Source organism: Mobula birostris, chromosome 21, assembly GCF_030028105.1.
Source record: "Mobula birostris isolate sMobBir1 chromosome 21, sMobBir1.hap1, whole genome shotgun sequence".
NCBI classification, from domain to species: Eukaryota; Metazoa; Chordata; class Chondrichthyes; order Myliobatiformes; family Myliobatidae; genus Mobula; species Mobula birostris.
Window position 1 is genome coordinate 48,988,361 of NC_092390.1, and position 19,343 is coordinate 49,007,703.

General features: G+C 39.9%; 1 protein-coding gene across 2 annotated transcripts in view; it reads left to right on the plus strand.

Moving 5' to 3' along the window:
* The window catches only part of LOC140185772 (disintegrin and metalloproteinase domain-containing protein 12-like), a 397,254-nt gene that overhangs the window by 258,803 nt on the left and 119,108 nt on the right, over positions 1-19,343 (plus strand). For both annotated transcript variants that reach the window (XM_072239412.1, XM_072239413.1), the window contains exons 6-8: positions 11,430-11,616; positions 15,520-15,585; positions 17,776-17,847. In XM_072239412.1, the coding sequence (XP_072095513.1) occupies positions 11,430-11,616; positions 15,520-15,585; positions 17,776-17,847 (325 nt within the window). The remainder of the gene's footprint in view (positions 1-11,429; positions 11,617-15,519; positions 15,586-17,775; positions 17,848-19,343) is intronic.

Here is a 19,343-nt window from a genome sequence, read left to right on the forward strand (position 1 = left end):
ATGATAAGCAAGGCTTTGGGCCTACTCCGGGCTGCTCCGGAGTTCGGGTCTGAGGACTCATTTTTGGTCTGGAGTGCTGTTGTTCGCTTCAATTATTTACATGGCTTGTATTTTTTTTCCCTTGCTCATCAAGTGCTGGTCTGTTATTTTTATTTTTATTCTTTTATTTTAAATGGGGTTCTTTCAAGTTTCTTGCTTTGTAGCTATCTGTGAGCAAGTAAATCTCAAGGTTGTATAATTTATACATTCTTTGATAATAAATATACTTGTATCCTGAACTTGAGTCTTAAATCTTGAAATGAATAGTGTTGCAGTGCATGCGTCATGAAGGGCCAGAATTAAATTTATCCAGCCCCTCAGATCAGAGCTGATGCCCTCCAGGGCATCATAACAGCAGAGGTTACATTTGAACCTTGTGAAAATAAAGGTCAGAATCTGGTGCTTCTGACCTCCAGTACATTCCTGAATTTCACATCTCAATGAACATGCATGGGGGTTATGAATGCACTGACCTTCAAGGAACATAGTTCTCTTCCAAATCAATAGCAAACGTTAAGTACATTTCAGCCCTATATGCACAAAGCAGTGTATCTATGGTAGAGCCAATGATATAGAAGTTCTGCATATTTTTCAGTGGTTGTTCTGGGGGATTCAATGGACAGGAGTCTCAAAGGTTCAGTACAGTGGCATGGCAGATACATGCTGAATTGAAGCAGCAGGGCCCAGGTGAGGAACAACCCAGTTTGGCCACGGTGGAACGGTCTTGGGGCTTACTTCCTCAGGGAGACCCGCTGGGTCCGAAATAGTTTTCGCATGGTTAGTCAAAGTAGAAAGAACCACTCTACGTTTGGAGGCATGATAGTGGCTGTTATTGTTGAGTTATAAGTCCCTGTGAATGGGTTTCAGGTAGATGCCATGCCTGAGGCTACCGTCTGAATTCCATCATAGTAGAACGTCCAGGAATGAGAGGCTACCATTCTTCTCCATCTCCATCATAAATTGAATGTTTATATAAATACCACTGGACTAGACATGCCCAGGCATCTTCCCTGAAAAAGATGGCAGAGCTTGTCATCGAAGCGTCGGTTATAATCGATACCTATACCCAGTTGGAAGACCGAGAAGAGTTTATTTGTCACTTACACTGGGAAGGCATTAGATCCTTTTTCACCTGAGCAGATGCTGGTGAATCATGATAGGAGTTGTCAACTTGACAAGATTTGACTATGCTGGGGTTAGTTTTCTTTGAACAGGAGCTGGGGGCCCAGTTTAACGAGGCATAAAATTGTGAAGACACTAACATGGTCAAAAACCTGTGGAATTAACTGAAAGTTAAAGGATTTGAGGAATATTGAGGTTTATTTCATCCAAAAATTGGTGGGGTGTGGAATTCACTGCCTAAAATGTTGCTAGAGGTGGAATGCTGTTAAATGGGGACAATGGACCAAAAGCTGGAAAATTTAAAATACACACACAAGAAATGCTGCAGGTGGTGGAAATACAAAGCAACACACACAAAGTGCGGGAGGAGCTCAGCAGGTCAAGCAGCATCTATGGAAATTAATAAACAGTCGACGTTTCAGGCTGAGACCCTTCTTCAGGAAAATGTGCCTAGACTACAAAATTCCTTTACCAGCAGGGACATGATTGGCCAAATAACCTTCCCTCTGCTGCAAAATCTCAAGATTTTCTGGTGCATAAGAAATAAAACCAAAGCTTTCCATAAAAGAAAAAAAATAAGATCCATTTTGAAGATTGAAGAAAATGAAGATTTGTCCCACTATTTTACATCAAGTATGTGAAGCAATGTTTCATTCATAATTAATAAAATTTAAAGATTTGAAATCCCTCCTTTCCTCATCACTTTGGAAAATGAACATAGCAACCTAGCTGAGCATTAAATTTTAGACTTTGTAACAAACGATTGTCTTACTGAATTTAACAGATGGAAAGTGTGATCTCCTTCAAGAAAAGACACACCCTTTGATGACATCATCAGCATTGACGACTCAACCAAAAATATTCAAAACATTTGAAACCTTACATCAGAGTCGTTTTATAGTCGGACTTTTACCAGTTCCCAAATAAGGAGTAAGATTAAGCTGTCGCATACTTCCAACATTTTCTGTCTTAATCAGAGAGGAAATGTCCACATTTTTTCATCGTTCCCATTTCTTGGATCGGGTTGGCAGCTTTTCTGCACATGATGTTTCCCTTTAATTTGTGCCATGTATAACAACTACTTTACAGAATCATAGCAACATTTTAACACAGGAGGCTAAGCAGCCCACCATGTCCTTGTCAGTGGAGCCTGGTCAAAATGGTGCTGAGCTGTGGTGGCCATGGAGATCATGGCTCAGACATAGCTGTTTGTTACTTGTAGGGATGGTTTTGAAGACAACGAGGTGAGTCAGGGGTCAGGTTAGGGTTTAGGAACAGGGATGTCAGGCAGTTAGAGGTTGGGGTAGAGCCTAGGCCAACGGTCCACATTCTGCATTTGAAAGCCAGTGATGTGGACATGTGATGAAGGATATCCATGGACGGACATCAGGTCTGCAAGTGCTGTGGACAAAGACCAGCGAGGACGGAGGCTGGTGGCCCTCAGGTCAGCAAGTCAGCCCAGGACAGCGGGTCCCGAGGGCAGGAGTGCATGATGGCAGAACTCATGAGGTCCAGTGACCTCCTAGGTGAGTCCTGCGGGGAGTTCAGGGTCCTGTCATTGGTGACTCCTGGGGTTGATACTGGCTATTGAAGCCCAAAGGTGACTGAAGTTGGTTAGTCCAGAAGCTGAGGCCTAATGGCTGAAGCCGTGGGTCTACGAATCTACTGGGGAAGTCAAAGGCCCAATGATTGTGAGTCTGTCAGTCCACTGGAGGGTGGAGGCCCGGTATAGCCTATCCTGAGGTTAGAGGACTGTCTGTGTGTGTGAGTGGGTAGGAGGGTAGAAAGGGGCTTCTTTTGCTGTAGTTATTGTGTTGCTCATGCTCTGTTGCTGTTGCCACTTGTGGTTTTTTGTTGAACATTGTAGGGATGCTATGTCAGCGCCAGAATGTGTGTTGACACCCACCACATCCTTAGGTTGTGTTGGTTGTTAATCCAAATGATGCATTTCACAGTATGTTTCAACATACATGTGATAAATAAATGAATGAATGAAATTTGCCCAGCTGAATCCCTTTCTCCAGCATTTGATCCATTGCCCTGTAGGTGGCAGCACCTCAGGTACACATCCCAAGTAGTTTAAATGTGACTGAGGCTGGTGTTTCTTCCACCTTTTCAGGCATTGACTTTCAGACTCAAAACACCCACTGGGTGGGAGAAGTTTCTTTCATCTCCCCTCTATTTCTTCTAATAGTAACTTCAAATATATGCCCCTGTCTTTCACCCCTCTGCTGAAGGAAATTTATTTACAGATTTTAATCTTAAATTCATAGAGTCATAGAGCACTGCAGGACAGAGGCAGACCTTTCAGGCTATCCAGTCCACGCTGAACTGTTATTCTTCCTAGTTCCATTGACCTATATCTGAGCCATAGCCCTCCATACCCTTCCCATCCAAGTACTGATCTAAATTTTTCTTAAATACTGAAATCGAACCCATATCCATCACTTCCACCGGCAGTTCGTTTCACACACTCACTACCCTTTGAGTGAAGAATTCTCATTCATGTTCCCCTTAAATATTTCATCTTCACCCCCAATCTATAATCTCTAGTTCTAGTCTCAACCAACCTCAGTGGAAAAAGCCCGGTTGTAAGCCTCTCATAATTTTGTATACTTCTATCAAATCTCCCCTCAGTCTCCTATGCTCTAGGGAATAAGGGCCTAACCTATTCAACCGTTCCCTATAATTCAGGTCCTCAAGTCCCAGCAAAATTCTTGTAAATTTTTGCTGTACTGTTTCAATCTTATTGATATCTCTGCTGTAGTTAGGGGACCAAAACTGCACACAATGCTCAAAATTAGGCCTCACCAATGTCTTGTACTCTATGTCAAACTACCAAAGATCATGAGAAGCTTGGTTTTACATAAAACCAGGATGAACCAAAAGGGTCAGACCAGTTACGCTCACAGATCTTGATTTTGTTGGTGACATAGTCCTGCTCTCTGACCAGATGGAGGAAGCACAGCAGCTACTGACAAAAGTGGAAACTGAGTGCAATAAAGTTGGACTTTAACTGCAAAGAAGGTACTCTCAAGACCGTAAAGAATGATATCATTAAGAAAGTCTTTGACTTCAAGTACCTCAGGCCAAGAATGATGAGTTTGGGGAAGGACATAAAGATACGGAAGGCGTTGGCGTTGAGGGCTATGAATGACATGAAGGAAATCTGGAAGTCGAACCTGACCAGAAGGCTTAAAAAGAGGATTTTCATAGCAGACATAGAGTCTATTCTCACGTACGAATGCAAGATGTGGACACTCACCAAGACTATGTGAAAGTCTCTAGATGGTTACTATACACGAATGCTCCGGATGGCTCGTGACATGAGTTGGCAACAGCACATGATGAACGTCGAACTCTGTGATGACCTACCGATGCTCACCACTAAAATGGAGGTGAGAAGACTGCAACTAGCAGGGCACTGTCTGCGCCACCCCGAGCTACCTGCCAGCCTAGTCATCATATGGGAGCCCAAGCATAGGAAGATGAACCCTGGGCACCCTCCCAAGACTATGGTCAACATGATCCTAGAAGACAGTGGCGCGGCTAATGTAGATGAACTGAACACACTGATGAGGGAGAGGGAGAAGTGGAGAGTCCGTCATCGTGCCCGACGCCGGCCCCCTAGGCCTGAGTCGACGTAGTAGTAGTAGTAGTAGTAATGTCTTATACAACTTAACATGACATCCCGCCATCTGTACTCAGTACTGTGATGTATGAAGACCAATTTTGCCGAAAGCTCTCTTTACAAACTTATCTACCTGTGAAGGCACTTACAAGGAATTATGGATCTGTATTTTCAGATCCCTCTGTTCTACCGCACTCTTCCGTGTCCTACTGTTCACTGTGCAAATCCAACCCTGGTTTGTCCTCCCAAATTGCAACACCTCACATTTGTCTGCATTAAATTCCGTCTGCATTAAATTCCATCTGCCATTTTCCAGCTGATCCAGATTTTGCTGCCAGCTTTGTAAGCCTTCCTCACTGACCAGTATGCCCCCAGTCTTGGTGTGATCCTCAAATTTACTGGTCACTTTTGCCACACTATCATCCATATCATTAATACTGATGACTGTATATGCTGATTAAGATTATTCCAATCTCTTTGTACCAATTTTGTTATTGAGTTTATAATGTTGAAAATTAATAAAAAGATTTAAAAAGAAGAAAAGAGAGTACTGATGATAAACAACAACTGACCCAGCACTCATCACAGGCCTCCAGTTGGAGAGGCAACCATCTTCAGCCACTGTCTGGCTTCTCCCACAAAGCCAATGTCAAATCAAGTGTATTACCTCATCCTGAATGCCAAGCAACTGAATCTTCTTGATCAACCGTCCATGTGGGACATTGTTAAAGGCTTTCCAAAATAAACTTATGCCTTTTTACCCTGCTTACCCTGTCTACTGTATCAAATTACTTTCATACTGTCATATGCCTAAATTAAATCTCTTTTTATTCTGAAGGTAAACAATCCTAGCCTATAAAATAGTTCCTTTTTATGCACATTTTCCAGTCTTTGCATCGTCCTCTGTGAACTCCTTTGCAGCCTCTCAAGAGCTGTCTACTGTGAGGAATCTGTGGTCTGGTGGAGTTCCAGACTGTCTTGGGTTTAGAGGACTGTGTATGCGGGCTGGTGGGAGGGAGGAACAGGGTTTGTTTTGCTGTTATTGTTTTGTTGATTGTTGTGTTCTGTGTTGTTCTGCCGAGCATTGTGGACAGGCGTGTGACACTTCCAGCTGCCTATAGCGCATCCTCAGGTGTGTTGGTTGTTAACACAAATGGTGCATTTCACGTATTGTATGTTTCGGTGTACATGTGATAAATAAACTGAAATGTTGAACCTTGTGTGACTAACAAAAAAAAACACAATACTTGCCCATACCTTATTCAACCCCTTCTGGACTTAAACTTTAAACTCATGTAGTTCTTCCACACCTTTCAAAATTCTCTCAGTTGGATGTTCCCTCACAGTCAATCATGCAGCCAATTGTTATGAAGTTTGCAATTTTCTCATCATCTCCCCAACATTTTTGAGTTTTAATTATTAATATGAGCACTAACCAGAAAAGGATCAAACACTGAAGCTGGTGGGACTCATCTGGAAACAACTTTTCAAATCCATTACGTATTACCTTTTACTTACAACCACTGAGCCAATTTCAAATCTAGCTTGCAAACACTTCATTGGATCCCATGGGCTTTTGCGTTTTTGACTAGGCTGCCATGTACAACCATGTCAAAAGCTTAGCTAAAGTCCATTTAGACTATATCATATATTTTCCTTGACAACCCTCATTCCTACAACCTCAGACAAAATAGCAAACTTGGTCAGGTGCAGGGTTGCTGACTTGTATTCCAATAATAAGGGATGTTATGGGGAAGATGTGAGGTAGCGTGGGAAGGGATTGCAAGCAAGTTTTATTGTGGGCAAGATTACAAGACAAGGGTTATAACAAAAAGTGCTGGGAGAAGCACAAGCTCGGAAGAATTGCATTCGACCCATTGCATCGATAGCTTTCTAATAGAGCAGCTCCCTGGTTCCACCACCTGGCCATTTCTTCACTCCCTTGCAAATTTTCATCACCATCTATGTATCCACAGCCCTTCTGAAGGTCGCAGTAGAACCTGCCTCCTCCACCACCACCACACCTGCAGGCTCTACGTTCCAGATTCTGCTTACAAGCTGTGTCAAAAGGTTTTTCTCTTTGTCACCCTTAATTTTTAATCTCTTAATTTTCCACTCTCCACCTCTAGTGCTCAGCTTTCACAACAGGGAACAATTTTCCTCTGTCACTTCTGTCCAAGTGGCTCATAATTTTCTATTCCTCATTGATAAAAGGTAGCTTGATTTGTTAATATAATTTGCTAGTTATCTTCTGATATCTTAGACAGCAAATATATTGATCCATGTTGACAAAAATGCTGATTGTTGAAAGGATAGCAATTAGATGCCACCTTGCCTGATCCAAATACGAAAGAAAAGGAGTTAACCCTCCCAATGGAAATGACAGATGAATGTAGGTGGAGAGGTAGCAAACTGAGTGATTGTTTCAGATATTATAAGATGGAGAAGGTAATGATTTCAAAGGAGCTACATTTTACAAACAAGAAACTAAAGAGTGAAGACAAAAGAGAAAAGAAAGGGAGGGGTTTACGTTCTTTATTGAACTCAGAGCGGTAGGTAAACCTGCAGAGGTGAATTTCAAGGTGGTATTGTATCACGTTGGCCATGAGGCACACACAAAACCTTCATCTGAGAGCTTGGAGATTGAATTGGATGCATTGCAAATATATCGCAAGTTCCCGCTGCTGCCTGTAAGAAGCTTGTAGGTTCTCCCTCTAACCGCATAGATTTCCTCCTGGTGTTCCGGCTTCCTCCCTACAATCCAAAAGCATACCAGCTGGTAGGTTAGTTAATCATTGTAAATTGTCCCGTGATTAGGCTGCGGTTAAATCGATGGTTGCTGGGCAGCGTGGCTCAAAGTGCCGGAAGGGCCTGTTCTGCACTGTATCTCAATAAATAAATAAAGAACTCGCTTAGAAATAAATCAATTGATCATTACCTGCCCTTTATTGACAAGTAGAAGTAGGGAGCGTCCTGTCTTGCTTTCTTCACAGAATTAAGATTTTTAGCAAGTAGTGACATTTCAAAGATTTTGAGAATTCACTCATTAGAAAGCAGGTGATTTGTGGAGTCTGTGTGAGCTACTGGAAGCTATTTGATGAGAAGCAAGACATTCAGATGTTCAAGGCCGGAAGCATTGGATAGTCAGGAACAGGAAGTGCCTGCAGTCAAGCGGAACAGAAGGTACAGCCCAGGTTACTTAGTTGGTGCAAGTTTTGTAGAGAGCAGTTTGTGTGATTTGAAAAGAGTGTGTACAATGTGCTTTGAAAACTACGTATTAAAGAGGACGTTAAATGTCCCTGAAAGTGGGTAAGTAAGTCATGCAGAGACATAATCAGATTCACAGAAGCCATTAAACACAATGTACCCGCTGCCACTTATGGTCAATTTTGTGAAATGAACACCCACCAGATGTAATTATTGGAGGCTGTTGATTTGGGAGCAACCTGTGACATTTCAGCTTGGGTGCTGATCTGCTGTGAGCTGCCCTTTGGAAGCGGTAAACCTGAAGAATTGAGGTAGTATATGGATTTCATTGTATCCAGTAAAAAGTGTCATTCCCAAGCTGGTAGGGTGAAGAATGGAGCAATGTGATTGATGAAACTATATCTTGACTGAATTAGGAAGGTTGCCTCAGTGCAAGCAATCACTTTAGCCGTGTCACTCACTGACGAAAAAATGGATTTTTTTCATAGAGTAGATAAAGGAAAAGAACAGAAATGTGTTGGAGGCCTACAGGAAGACTTTGCATTAAGGGAAACTCTGTATTGCTATTTTGAATTTGATTTCATTTTCTTTTTAATTATTTCATCACTGAAGGGTGAATGTAATGTATGAAGATGGATGGTTCCACTTTAAAACTGCAGTATATGGCCAACAATTTCTTTTTGTGTTAACATACAACTTCAGTGTCAGTCTCTGTAGGGAAGGGCGCAGTGAGAAATATGACTTTTCACAATGTAAGTTCTTTCATAAATATAGTGTATTTCTTTGCTCCTTTCAATTACCAGCCCATCCTTCAAAATCCTAAAGGCTGAATGAGAGAGAGAGGAGACACTAAGACAGGAATGAGCCGAAGGTCTTGATGGTTTGTTCCACAGACACCAGCCGTGTGTTTATTTCTTTGTCATTTCTTTTCGAGGTCACTTGACAGAGACAGTTTAGGGAGAGTAGAGAAAAAATAATGAGCTATCAGTTTGGTTCGAAACTTGCATTGCCCATTTCCTGAGTGAAATGTCTGTAGAAGGTCTACTGTATGCTTTTCCCTACCCTCCCAGATAGAGCAGCGAGCGGATGAAAAGTGACAACGCCACAATGAAACATCATCAATAAAGGATGCCTGCTACTGGTGTCCATTATACAATGAACATACGGAGAAACGTCAGCCGGCGCTTCCATTAGATTTACATTTTTACATGTTTTGGTGTTTCTCCTCAAACGTTTTAGGTCCTGCCAGCTTTAAAGAGTTGAAACTAAGAAAGGATGTGCTGACATTGGAGAGGACTCAAAGAAGGTTGAAGAAAATGATTCTGTGACTGACAGGATTGTCATATAAGGAGTGTTTGATGGCTCTGACTTCTACTCAATAGAATTCAAAAGAATGAGGGGTGACTTCATTAAAGCCTATCGAATGTTGAAAGGCCTTGATAGAGTGGATGTAGAGAGGATATTTCCTGTAGTGAGGGAGTCTGAAACCAGAGGACACAGCCTCAGAATAGAGGGGTGTCCTTTTATAATGGAGGTGAGGAATTTCTTTAGCCAGAGAGTGGTGAATCTGTGGAATTCGTTGCCATTGGTGGCTGTGGAGGCCAAGTCATTGGGGTATACTTAAGACAGGGGTTGACAAAATTCTTGATTAGTCAGGGCAACAAGGGATACGGGGAGAATGCAGGAGACTGGGGCTGAGAGGGAAATGGATCAGCCATGATGTGATGGCAGAACAGACTTGATGGGCCAAATGGCCTATTTCTGGTCCTATATCTTATGGTCTTATGAAACAGTACATGATGCAAATCAGTGGTAGCAATCCATTATGCATACCAAGGTTTAAGTGCTCTTGTAAGGCTAAGCTTCCCAGTTGTTAGAGTGATTCCATTAGGTGTGCATGGTAGCATGACAGTGGTAACTTTCAAAGGTGACAGAGAAAAGCATAAAATTTAAAAAGAGAATATATCAATTTAACATGGCTCCCTAATGACAAAAACATTCAATGAAAGCGAAGTTTAAGGAATGTTCCTGCAGCTAGACTCTTTCAGACTATCTTCATTGCTTTTCTGTCACTGTAATAACGTATTGCTCAACAAAACAATCTTGCAGATAGGTCTCATTGTTTAACTCACACTAGGTTCATAAGATCAGTGAACAGAAACAAAAGTCATTTGGCTGCTTCGCAATGCAAGGGACATCTCTCTGTGGGGTCATGTTGGTGGAGAAATCAAAGCAGGGTTTCATAGAGATGTGAAATTTGAACCAATGTTAACTTGCGATCAGTACAGTAAAATACAGGCATATGAAGCAGACAGTTTACGTTGGCACTTTGTGCACTGCTGACCGTGGTGCTTTGCATCAAATCAGTTGAAGCTCTTAAATAGTTGGAAAAAATAAAACCTCTTCTATGCTTTATGGTTTCCTGAAACGTGAAGATTTATTGAATTTAATTAGGTTCTCACTAAGAATAAATTGCTCCAAAATTAAAAAGGGCTGTGGCAAACATTTCAGCTGCCACTTAACAAATTAAGTACTGAACTCTTTTTTTAAAACCAGATTAATAATAAAGCTAAAATCCAACTGAAATCTCCTCAGTTCATGTCCAGACCAGTAAAAGAAATTATTCTTATCACCCAATAATTTCTTTGGCATTTAATAATTCTTTTAAAAATCTTTTTTAATCACTTGCTAATGCAGAGCTTAATGAACTGTTCAGATTTCCCCAAAGACTCCTATACTCATCATCATCATTATGTGCTGTGTTGTATGCCATGGATGATCATGGCCTTTGACCATGTTTGTTCTTGGCAAATTGTCCTGCAGAAGTGGTAGGACTTGTGATACGCACCAGCTGCTCACATGACCATCCACCACCTCCTTCCATGGCTTCATGTGAGTGACTCTGATCGGAGTGAGCATGTGCTACATTTTGCCCATGGGTGACCTGCAGGCTAGCAGAGGGAAGGAGCACTTTGCGTCCCCTTTGGTAGAGACGTATCTCCACTCCGCCACCCAACTCCTCTACTACTACGTTAAATAATGACAACATATAGTTTCTTTATTGTAGAGAAGATGTCTGCTAGTTGCTTCAAACAGGCAAAATCAGATGCCCAAACCAAAAAAGAATATAGCAGTTGAACAAAAGACTTGCAAAAATAAATGCATAAATGCTGGAGCAAGAAGTGCTGAAGTTTCACAAGTTCGGAGAATTCCCAACTGCGGGGTTTACCTCAAGGAAAGCACAATGGCCATTGGTTAGAAAAATGCATACAAATTCAGAATCAGAACACTAGATTTTACATGATGAAGTTATAGGGCTAGACAAACAAGGTGGTGTAACAGTATCAAGTCTTTAATTTTAAGCATGAAAGTTTTATGTTGTAAGATTAGGAGCTGTTTCTTCTGACAAAACTTGTGTTTTCTTTAACAGGGGATTTGTATCATTCGAAAATAAAACTTATATATTAGAACCCATTGAAGGTGCTACCAATAATACACACTTGATCTACCGAGCAGAAAATCTTCAGGGCATTGTGGGTACCTGTGGACATAACTACAGAACTTCAGAAACCACTATGGACAGCATTGTTGAGTCCTTGCAGAGATCTTCCACAAGGGTAGGTTAATTATATTTGTTTAGGGAACAGAATATGACATACATACAATGTGTGGCCAAGTATCAATGATGTTTTAAGAAGCTTTGTAAGAAGAACTTCCTAATAGAATTATTTTCCACTGAATCAGCTATCAGCAACTTGACATATTTCGAGCAGATCTAATTTAAATGTCTGTTTATGCTGGCGCTGAGCCTTAGCAATAGTCCATCTTCAAATATAAGAATTATAGAGAGGTTGGAGTTCAGTGTTTTGCTTTTCATACAAAAACTTTCTTTCAGTTAATAAAATACAATATTTTGGAAGATCTGGGGTTCACTGCTGTTTAGGTCAGCAGGCAGCGGAGACTGTTTCTAAGACAAGGAGAACATTTTGTGCCTGGCGGTGTTGTACAGTGTCATGAGTTCATTGTTCAGTATTATAAGGAAAATATTAAAAATGCAATTCTGCAGTTTCTCATTAACCATTTCTTCATGATATCATTCAGAGTTAAAACATAAAGATTTCACAAAGTCAAGAATCACTCGAAGTTACAGTAAAATATAAACATGAGAAAAACATGCAGATGCCGGAAATTGGAGCAACACACCCAAAGTGCTGGTGGCACTCACCAGGTCAGGCAGCACCTATGGAAAAGAGTTACCTGTCAATGTTTCAGGCCGAGGCCCTTCTCCAGTTCAGATGAAGAGTCTTCACCCGAAACGTTGACTGCTTACTGTTTTCTACAGATGCTGCCTAACCTGCTGAGTTCCTCCAGCGTCTTATATGTGTTACATAAAATAAAATGATTTGCTATTGCATTTAACCAATTTCCCCCTGGGATCAATAAAGTATGACTATGACTATGACTTTAAATATTGCACTTGAGACGAAGGTTTATCTTCAGATATGATGATGCAAACTAAAGACTGTGGAGCACTGGTCTCCCTCCTGCCTCTACCACTGACCCAAACCCCAATGAGTTCAGGCTTCTTCACCCTTCCTTTCCAGTCCCAATGAAGGATCTTAGACCAAAATGCCAACTGTTCATTCCTCTCCATGGATGCTGACTTCCTTTTATGTGCGTTGCTCTGGATTTCCAGCATCTGCAGAATCTCTTGTAATGATGAAAGACTGTGAAAGGGCCTTTGAATTACAAAAGACTGCACGTGCTCATTGAGCAGCATCATCAGCAATACTCAGCATATATTTTACAAGTATTAAATGTCAAAATGTTTGCCACATAAATCATAAACCACAGAAATAAAAAAGTTGGATTTTTATGATGTTCATCATGTCCTCCAGATACTTTTAACCACATTTAAACTGTAGTCATTATTGATTTGAAATTAAAATTGTACAGAATTTTATTTGAGTGGCATATTGGTTAGATGATATTGATGAAAAATACAGAATTTTATCAGATTACCAATAGGCAAGGACAGCTTTAACTTGAATAAGCAGATAGGTCTTCATTTTGGCTTTTCATATGAAAGACGGAGCCTCAAAACTGGACTAACGTCCAGACAGGGATTACACGCTTTAAGACCAGGGCTGAAACTTGAACCTATAAGCTTCTGACTGAGAAGTACAAACACTATCATTTGCTACTGGCTGATGAATGGCAGGGTTTTAAATCATGCCTTTCACATGTAGCTTGTTTCTAAATAACTGTAGACAAGTTCCTACAATGATTTGGAGCTTGTCAGTGTAATGGGAATAGTATGAGGAATCCTCCAAGTATTTTTACACTATTTTATAAGCTTATGTAGTAGTTAAGAAGCAATACCAATTGTGATTTTTTACATCATGTAAGATTGCCAGCTGCTCATTTGTTACCTTATGAAATCTTTGGCATGATTGTGAAGCCATGATTGATTTATACACAATACAAGTAATCTGATCCACTGTCTACATTGAAAAGTAATTAGGCAGCAGAATCCAACTGTATTGGATTTCAAAGATTACGAACATCTCTTAAGCAATCTAGACATTTAAATTGGAACATTTTATCCAAGTAATGTATTTAACATTTTAATGCATGTTATTATACTTTTAGCCTGCAGAGAAGGCCTTGAAGCCGGCATCTGATTGGTTATTACTGAACATTTTAACTTTGCCATGGCTCCAGAACACACTCGTTAATTAGGTTCTGTTACAAAAGTGAGCATTTATCAAGGATATTATTGCATTTATTCCTATCAGCTTTATCTTCTGATGGGACAATATATAAAACAAGTCATTGGCTCATAGAGATTACAAAAAAAATCGGAAATTATGCAGATAAGAACTGTGTTGTTTACTCTGTTCAGTACACTGGAGAGCATAGCAGAACAGAGAAACCTCGTGATACAGGTACACATCTCCCTGAAAATGGAGACATAGGCAGATAGTGAAGGAGGCATTTGGCATCTTTGCCACCGGAGTGCAGGAACTGCAATGCCAAACTTACAATTGTTCTAGTCATTGATGTGATCACACTTGGATTGTCGTATGCCATTCTGCCATCTTGTTACATGTTACTAAGCTGCAAAGGGTCGAGAAAAGATTCATGAGGATGTTAACAAGACTGGAGGGCTTTAGTTATAAGGAGAGGCTGTAGAGATTGGGACATTTTTCCCTGGAGTACAGGAGGCTGAGGGGGGACTTTATAAAATCACCAGGGGCATAGGTACGATGATGGTCACAATCTTATGGGAACCTAAGACTAGAGGCCATAGGCTTAAGGTGAGAGGGTAAAGATTTAAAAGGGACGCGGGGTAACTTTTACTGTCAGAAGATGGTGAGTACATGGGACAAGCTGCCAGAGGAATCTGTAGAGGTGGGTACAATTGCAATGTATAAAAGACATTTAGGCAGGTACACAGATAAAGAAGGTCTTAATAGGGCACATGTTCCCACCCTGTGGTCCAAGGACCCTTTGCTTAATGATATTTGGTCCATGGCATAAAAATGGTTGGGAACCCCTGGTTTTAAGGGGTTATGGGCTAACTACAACCAAATAGGACTAGGTCAGGCAGACAACTTAGTGAGAATAGATGGATTGAAGAAAAGGGCCTTTTTAATGTATTTTTTCCAAGTTTGAATGTTGCATATTTGGAAAAAATACAGATAATGCTATTCCTGTGCCCCTTGTTGTGACATGAATAACGTTGGAAACCCCTGTTTCAGGTGCTTGTGGCTGTAGATTTTGGATGTGCTGTCAAAGTTGCTGTGATACGTTTTATAAATGATACACATTGCAGTCATAGAATACTGGTAGTGGAGGGAGTGAGTATCTCTCATAGCCCACTACTGTAATCTGCACGGTTCACTGAATTTGATGTCAACTACAAATTTGAAAATTGTGCCCTGTATGTTGCGAGTTCAATTCTTGACCAATCCCTAGGGAACATTTCTGTACATTTCCCACCAGTTGGAAAAACACGCTATGTTGTGCGTCCTGTTCCTTTTCCACTCTTCTGTCCATTCTTCTAACATAGCCTTTGATTTTGATGACATCCTATAATATTATATTTTATTTAAAAACTTCTGAAACTCATATACAATATCAACTGCATTTTGCTGTCACCGACTTTGTCAAAAATAATTCTGTCCTTGTTTATTGTTCTAGGATTTCCAAACTGATATTAAACTGAATGTTCTGTTGCTAACAAGAGCTTTTTCCTCACTCAGTTTCTTGAACAAACATCGTGTTACCTCATCAAAACACAAATGATTTAAATATGATTATCTATTCTAATTACATAGGTTACATGGATGCAACAGTTCTTTTAGACGTTGGTACTTCAACCTCACAGAGAGCCTCTTTTGAGCTCTGTGATATCCCTTTTCCAATGTATTTTATTATAATATTTTTTTTAAAAATAAATGGAATTTGAGAGCTTTTAGAAAATAGTAGCTTATTATTTGTACCTTGTTTTGCAGCACAAGAGGGATATTTTGAAGACCACTAAATATGTGGAACTGATTATAGTAGCAGACAATCGAGAGGTAGGATATTGAACAAATTTTCAGTTCAGAATGCATCAGACCTTTTTTTCTTCAATTAATTGGAATTTCTGTTTTATTGTTGAGCACTAGAGTAACTGGAGAACCACCACTGCTTTTGCAGAATCTCAGTGTTTTGTTTATCGATTGATAAGACTGGAAATATTTTTCATGAGTGGATTTTGAAAGGATGTTTTCAGTAAATTAATGGTCACGTTTTCTTTTCCATCTATTTGGTCTATTTGTGGGGTAAGACTATTTGTTATTCTTCATTAGCCAGTAAATTTTCCCATGATGATTTTATGTATTACTGAGGCACTGTGCATTATAACTATTAGGTGTAGCAATTGCCATCCTTTTATGATTTTTTTTAAAGTTACAGGTCAAAATCAGTTAAGATGTAAAATTTTATCTCAAATACCTGAGTAATAATTCCTGATGGAATATAATGGAATTAGGACTGCTCAGAATCCAACAGACCTATCATATTCTTCAATATCTTTCATACACAGCTGTCAAACGTGTGACAAAGTATTTATCCAGTTTGCAAACAAAACTGGCCTCAAATGCATTTTTTTTGTGCAATTCAATTCTATACTTTCACCACTGTAAACTAGTGGTGTTCACACCATTGGAGTTCACGAAAAGTGAATGGAACAGGATCTAAATTAGGCAGCCAACTGAAAGATACCTGTTTTCCATTTACACCCAAACTGAAATTACCTCCACTCCCTCTTCCTTTGTTACGGGGATATTGCTGGGTCTGGAGGACCTGAGTTTAAAGGAAAGATAGAATAGGCTAGCACTTTATTCCTTGGAATGCAGAAGATTGAGGGGAGATTTGATAGAGGTATAAAAATTATGAGGGTTGTAGATAGGGTAAAGGCAAGCAGGCTTTTTCCACTGAGGTAAGGTGGGACTACAACTAGAGGTCATGGGTTAAGACTGGAAGATGGGGAACGTGAGGGTCTGTAGTCAGAGGGTTGTGGGAGTGTGGAATGAGCTGCCACCACAGGTGCATGTGAGCTCAATTTCAAGCTCTAAGAGAAGTTTGGATAGGTACATGGGTAGTAGGGGTATGGTGCAAGTTGATGGCAGTAGGCAGTTTAAATAGTTCCAGCATGGATTAGATGGGCCAAAGGGCCTGTTTCTATGCGGTACTTCTCTATGACTCACTGACTCTTCCTGCCTCTAAATCTGATACTTCCAACAAAAAAATGCTGTGATTACGCATGTAAAATCACATCATATGCTGTGATTAAATTCTTGTTTATTTCTCTATTTCCCATAGCTTAAGACCAGTCAGTACAAACCACAATATTGTGGTTGGACCAGTTTGCAGTGTACAATTAGTTACCAGAAAATGCAGCATTTCTTAATACGATTTATTAGTTACAAAACTGCATATCCAATCATATATGGCAGTGACTTTTAACTTGCAGTAAGCATCAGAGTGATTTTTACAAAAACAAAAACAAGCTTGCATTTATACAACATCTTGTAAGTCTGAGGGGCTTTTCATTTCTTTGCAGCCAAATCACGTTTTGTGCAATTTAGGAAACACAGTAGCCAATTCACACACAGCTAATTGTCATAATTATCCGTATGTTGAGACAAAACATGTCCAATAATGTTGATAAGGATATCTAAGCTAGCTCCTTTTTCTCTATGAAATATTACCATAGGGTGGCAAAGTGGAGATATGCCTCTACCGAAGACTGTGTAAGGCGCTACTTCCCTCAGGTCACCTGTAGGCAAAGTGTAGCACCTACTTAGCCCCACGATCAGGATTACGTGAAGCCATGGATGGTCGTATGAGCAGCTGGTGCATGTCACAAGTCCTGCTTATGTAACCACTGACGCCAGGTAGACAATCTCTGGAGTATTGATAATGGCTAGGGGTCACCCTTCTTGTAAAGACACTGCTCAGAAGAAGGCAATGGCAAACCACTTCTGTAGAAAAATTTCCAAGAACAGTCATGATCATGGACCTCCAGTTCAGTGATAAGTCAATAATCAGAAATTTTGAAATAAAATAAATCACTTTTATTAATGTCAGCATTTTGCAGCTATATTACTCACTGACTTGTTTAGCCGGTCAATTTTCCTGACTTACGTATAAATACTAAGGTAGATATAACAAAATTTGTAAAGCAGTATAAACTTAACTATCAGTGTCTTCCACATATTCAGTTTCAGAAACATGGAAAGGATTTGGAAAAGACTAAACAAAGATTGATAGAAATTGGCAACTTTGTGGATAAGGTAAGCATGCAGCAAAGTATTTAAACAAAACAACTTTTCCCAAGTAAATGACGAATAGAAGAAGGGAGTAGAATAAATACTCTCATGTGAAAAATGTAGTCATTTGTAAATTTGTGGATATTTGATTTTATTCATTGTTCTTCTGACAAGGAGTCACTGTACAAAATTTTTTGACTTATTAATATCTGCATGGTAGATTTGGGAAAAGAAAGACAAGGTGAGCCTTAAGACTACTAGCTCAAATCTTCACTCGAAAACTTCTTGAAGGGTCTTAGCCTGAAATGTCAACTCTTTACTCTTTTCTATCGATGCTGCCTGGCCTGCTGAGTTCCTACAGCATTTTTTTGTGTATTGCTTTGGATTTCCAGCATCTAGAGATTTTCTCGTGTTTGTGGCTCAAAACCTATACCTGCTTTCTCCTCCCCCCTGCTCCCGCGAAAAATATCTGCCTGCCTTAAGGTCCTCAGAGTTGTTCAATACAACCCATTGAGTTATATGGATCAGAATAAGGTTTAACATCATTAGCATATGTTCTGAAATTTGTTGTTAAACAGCAGTAGTATATTGCAATACGTAATAATAATTTAAAAAACTGTAAATTACAGAAAAAATAAATATATACTTAAATTAATTACATTAAAAGAGGAAAAACAACAATAGTGAGGTGGTGTTCATGGGTTCAATATCCATTTGGAAATCTGGTGGCAGAGGGGGAATAAGCTGTTCTTGAATCATTGAGTGTGTGCCTTCAGTACCTCCTTCCTGCTAGTAGCAATGAGAGGAGGGTGTGTCCTGGGTGATGGGGATCCTGAATGATGGATGCTACCTCTTTGAAGCACCACTACTCAAAGATGTCCTGGATGCCTGTGATGGATCTGACCGAGTTTACAACTTTCTTCAGTTTCTGACAATTGAAGGAGTATGCTACATTTGTTTTGCTTCATGTTTCTTTGGACTTGCTTTGTTGTTAATGTTCCTACACAACTGCTCAATGATTTTGTTAAGTATTACTAAAGAGGATAATCTTATTTTTATGTTAGGAAGAAGAACAAGGGGAGTTATATATGTATATAATCAGCGTGGCAGACATTAGAATATAGCCTCTAAACACAAATTCAATGAGTCCAAACAAAAATTTGACCTCTCTGGATGCCTTGGAAGTTTACATAATCTTCTTGTTCTGTTGCCATTTGGGAAATATATAACCTGCTAGCTTATGATCAGTAGTCCACTTTTACCAACAGTATAGTTTAGTCAGTAAATTGTTCACCATTGCCTTAAATGTCATTGTAGTTAGACTATTCTGTGGAACATCAAACAATAAATCGCACATGAGCTACTTAGCAGTTGAGGAAAAGTTATTGACATACTGTTCAGGGAGGGTGTACAATTAACTTCCTTAAAAGTGAAAGCAGAGTAAAATTGAGATCTCTGTACTATGGACTGGGGGGCTTTACAGATATGGAGGCCACAATAAATGGATCCCGGGTCCTATG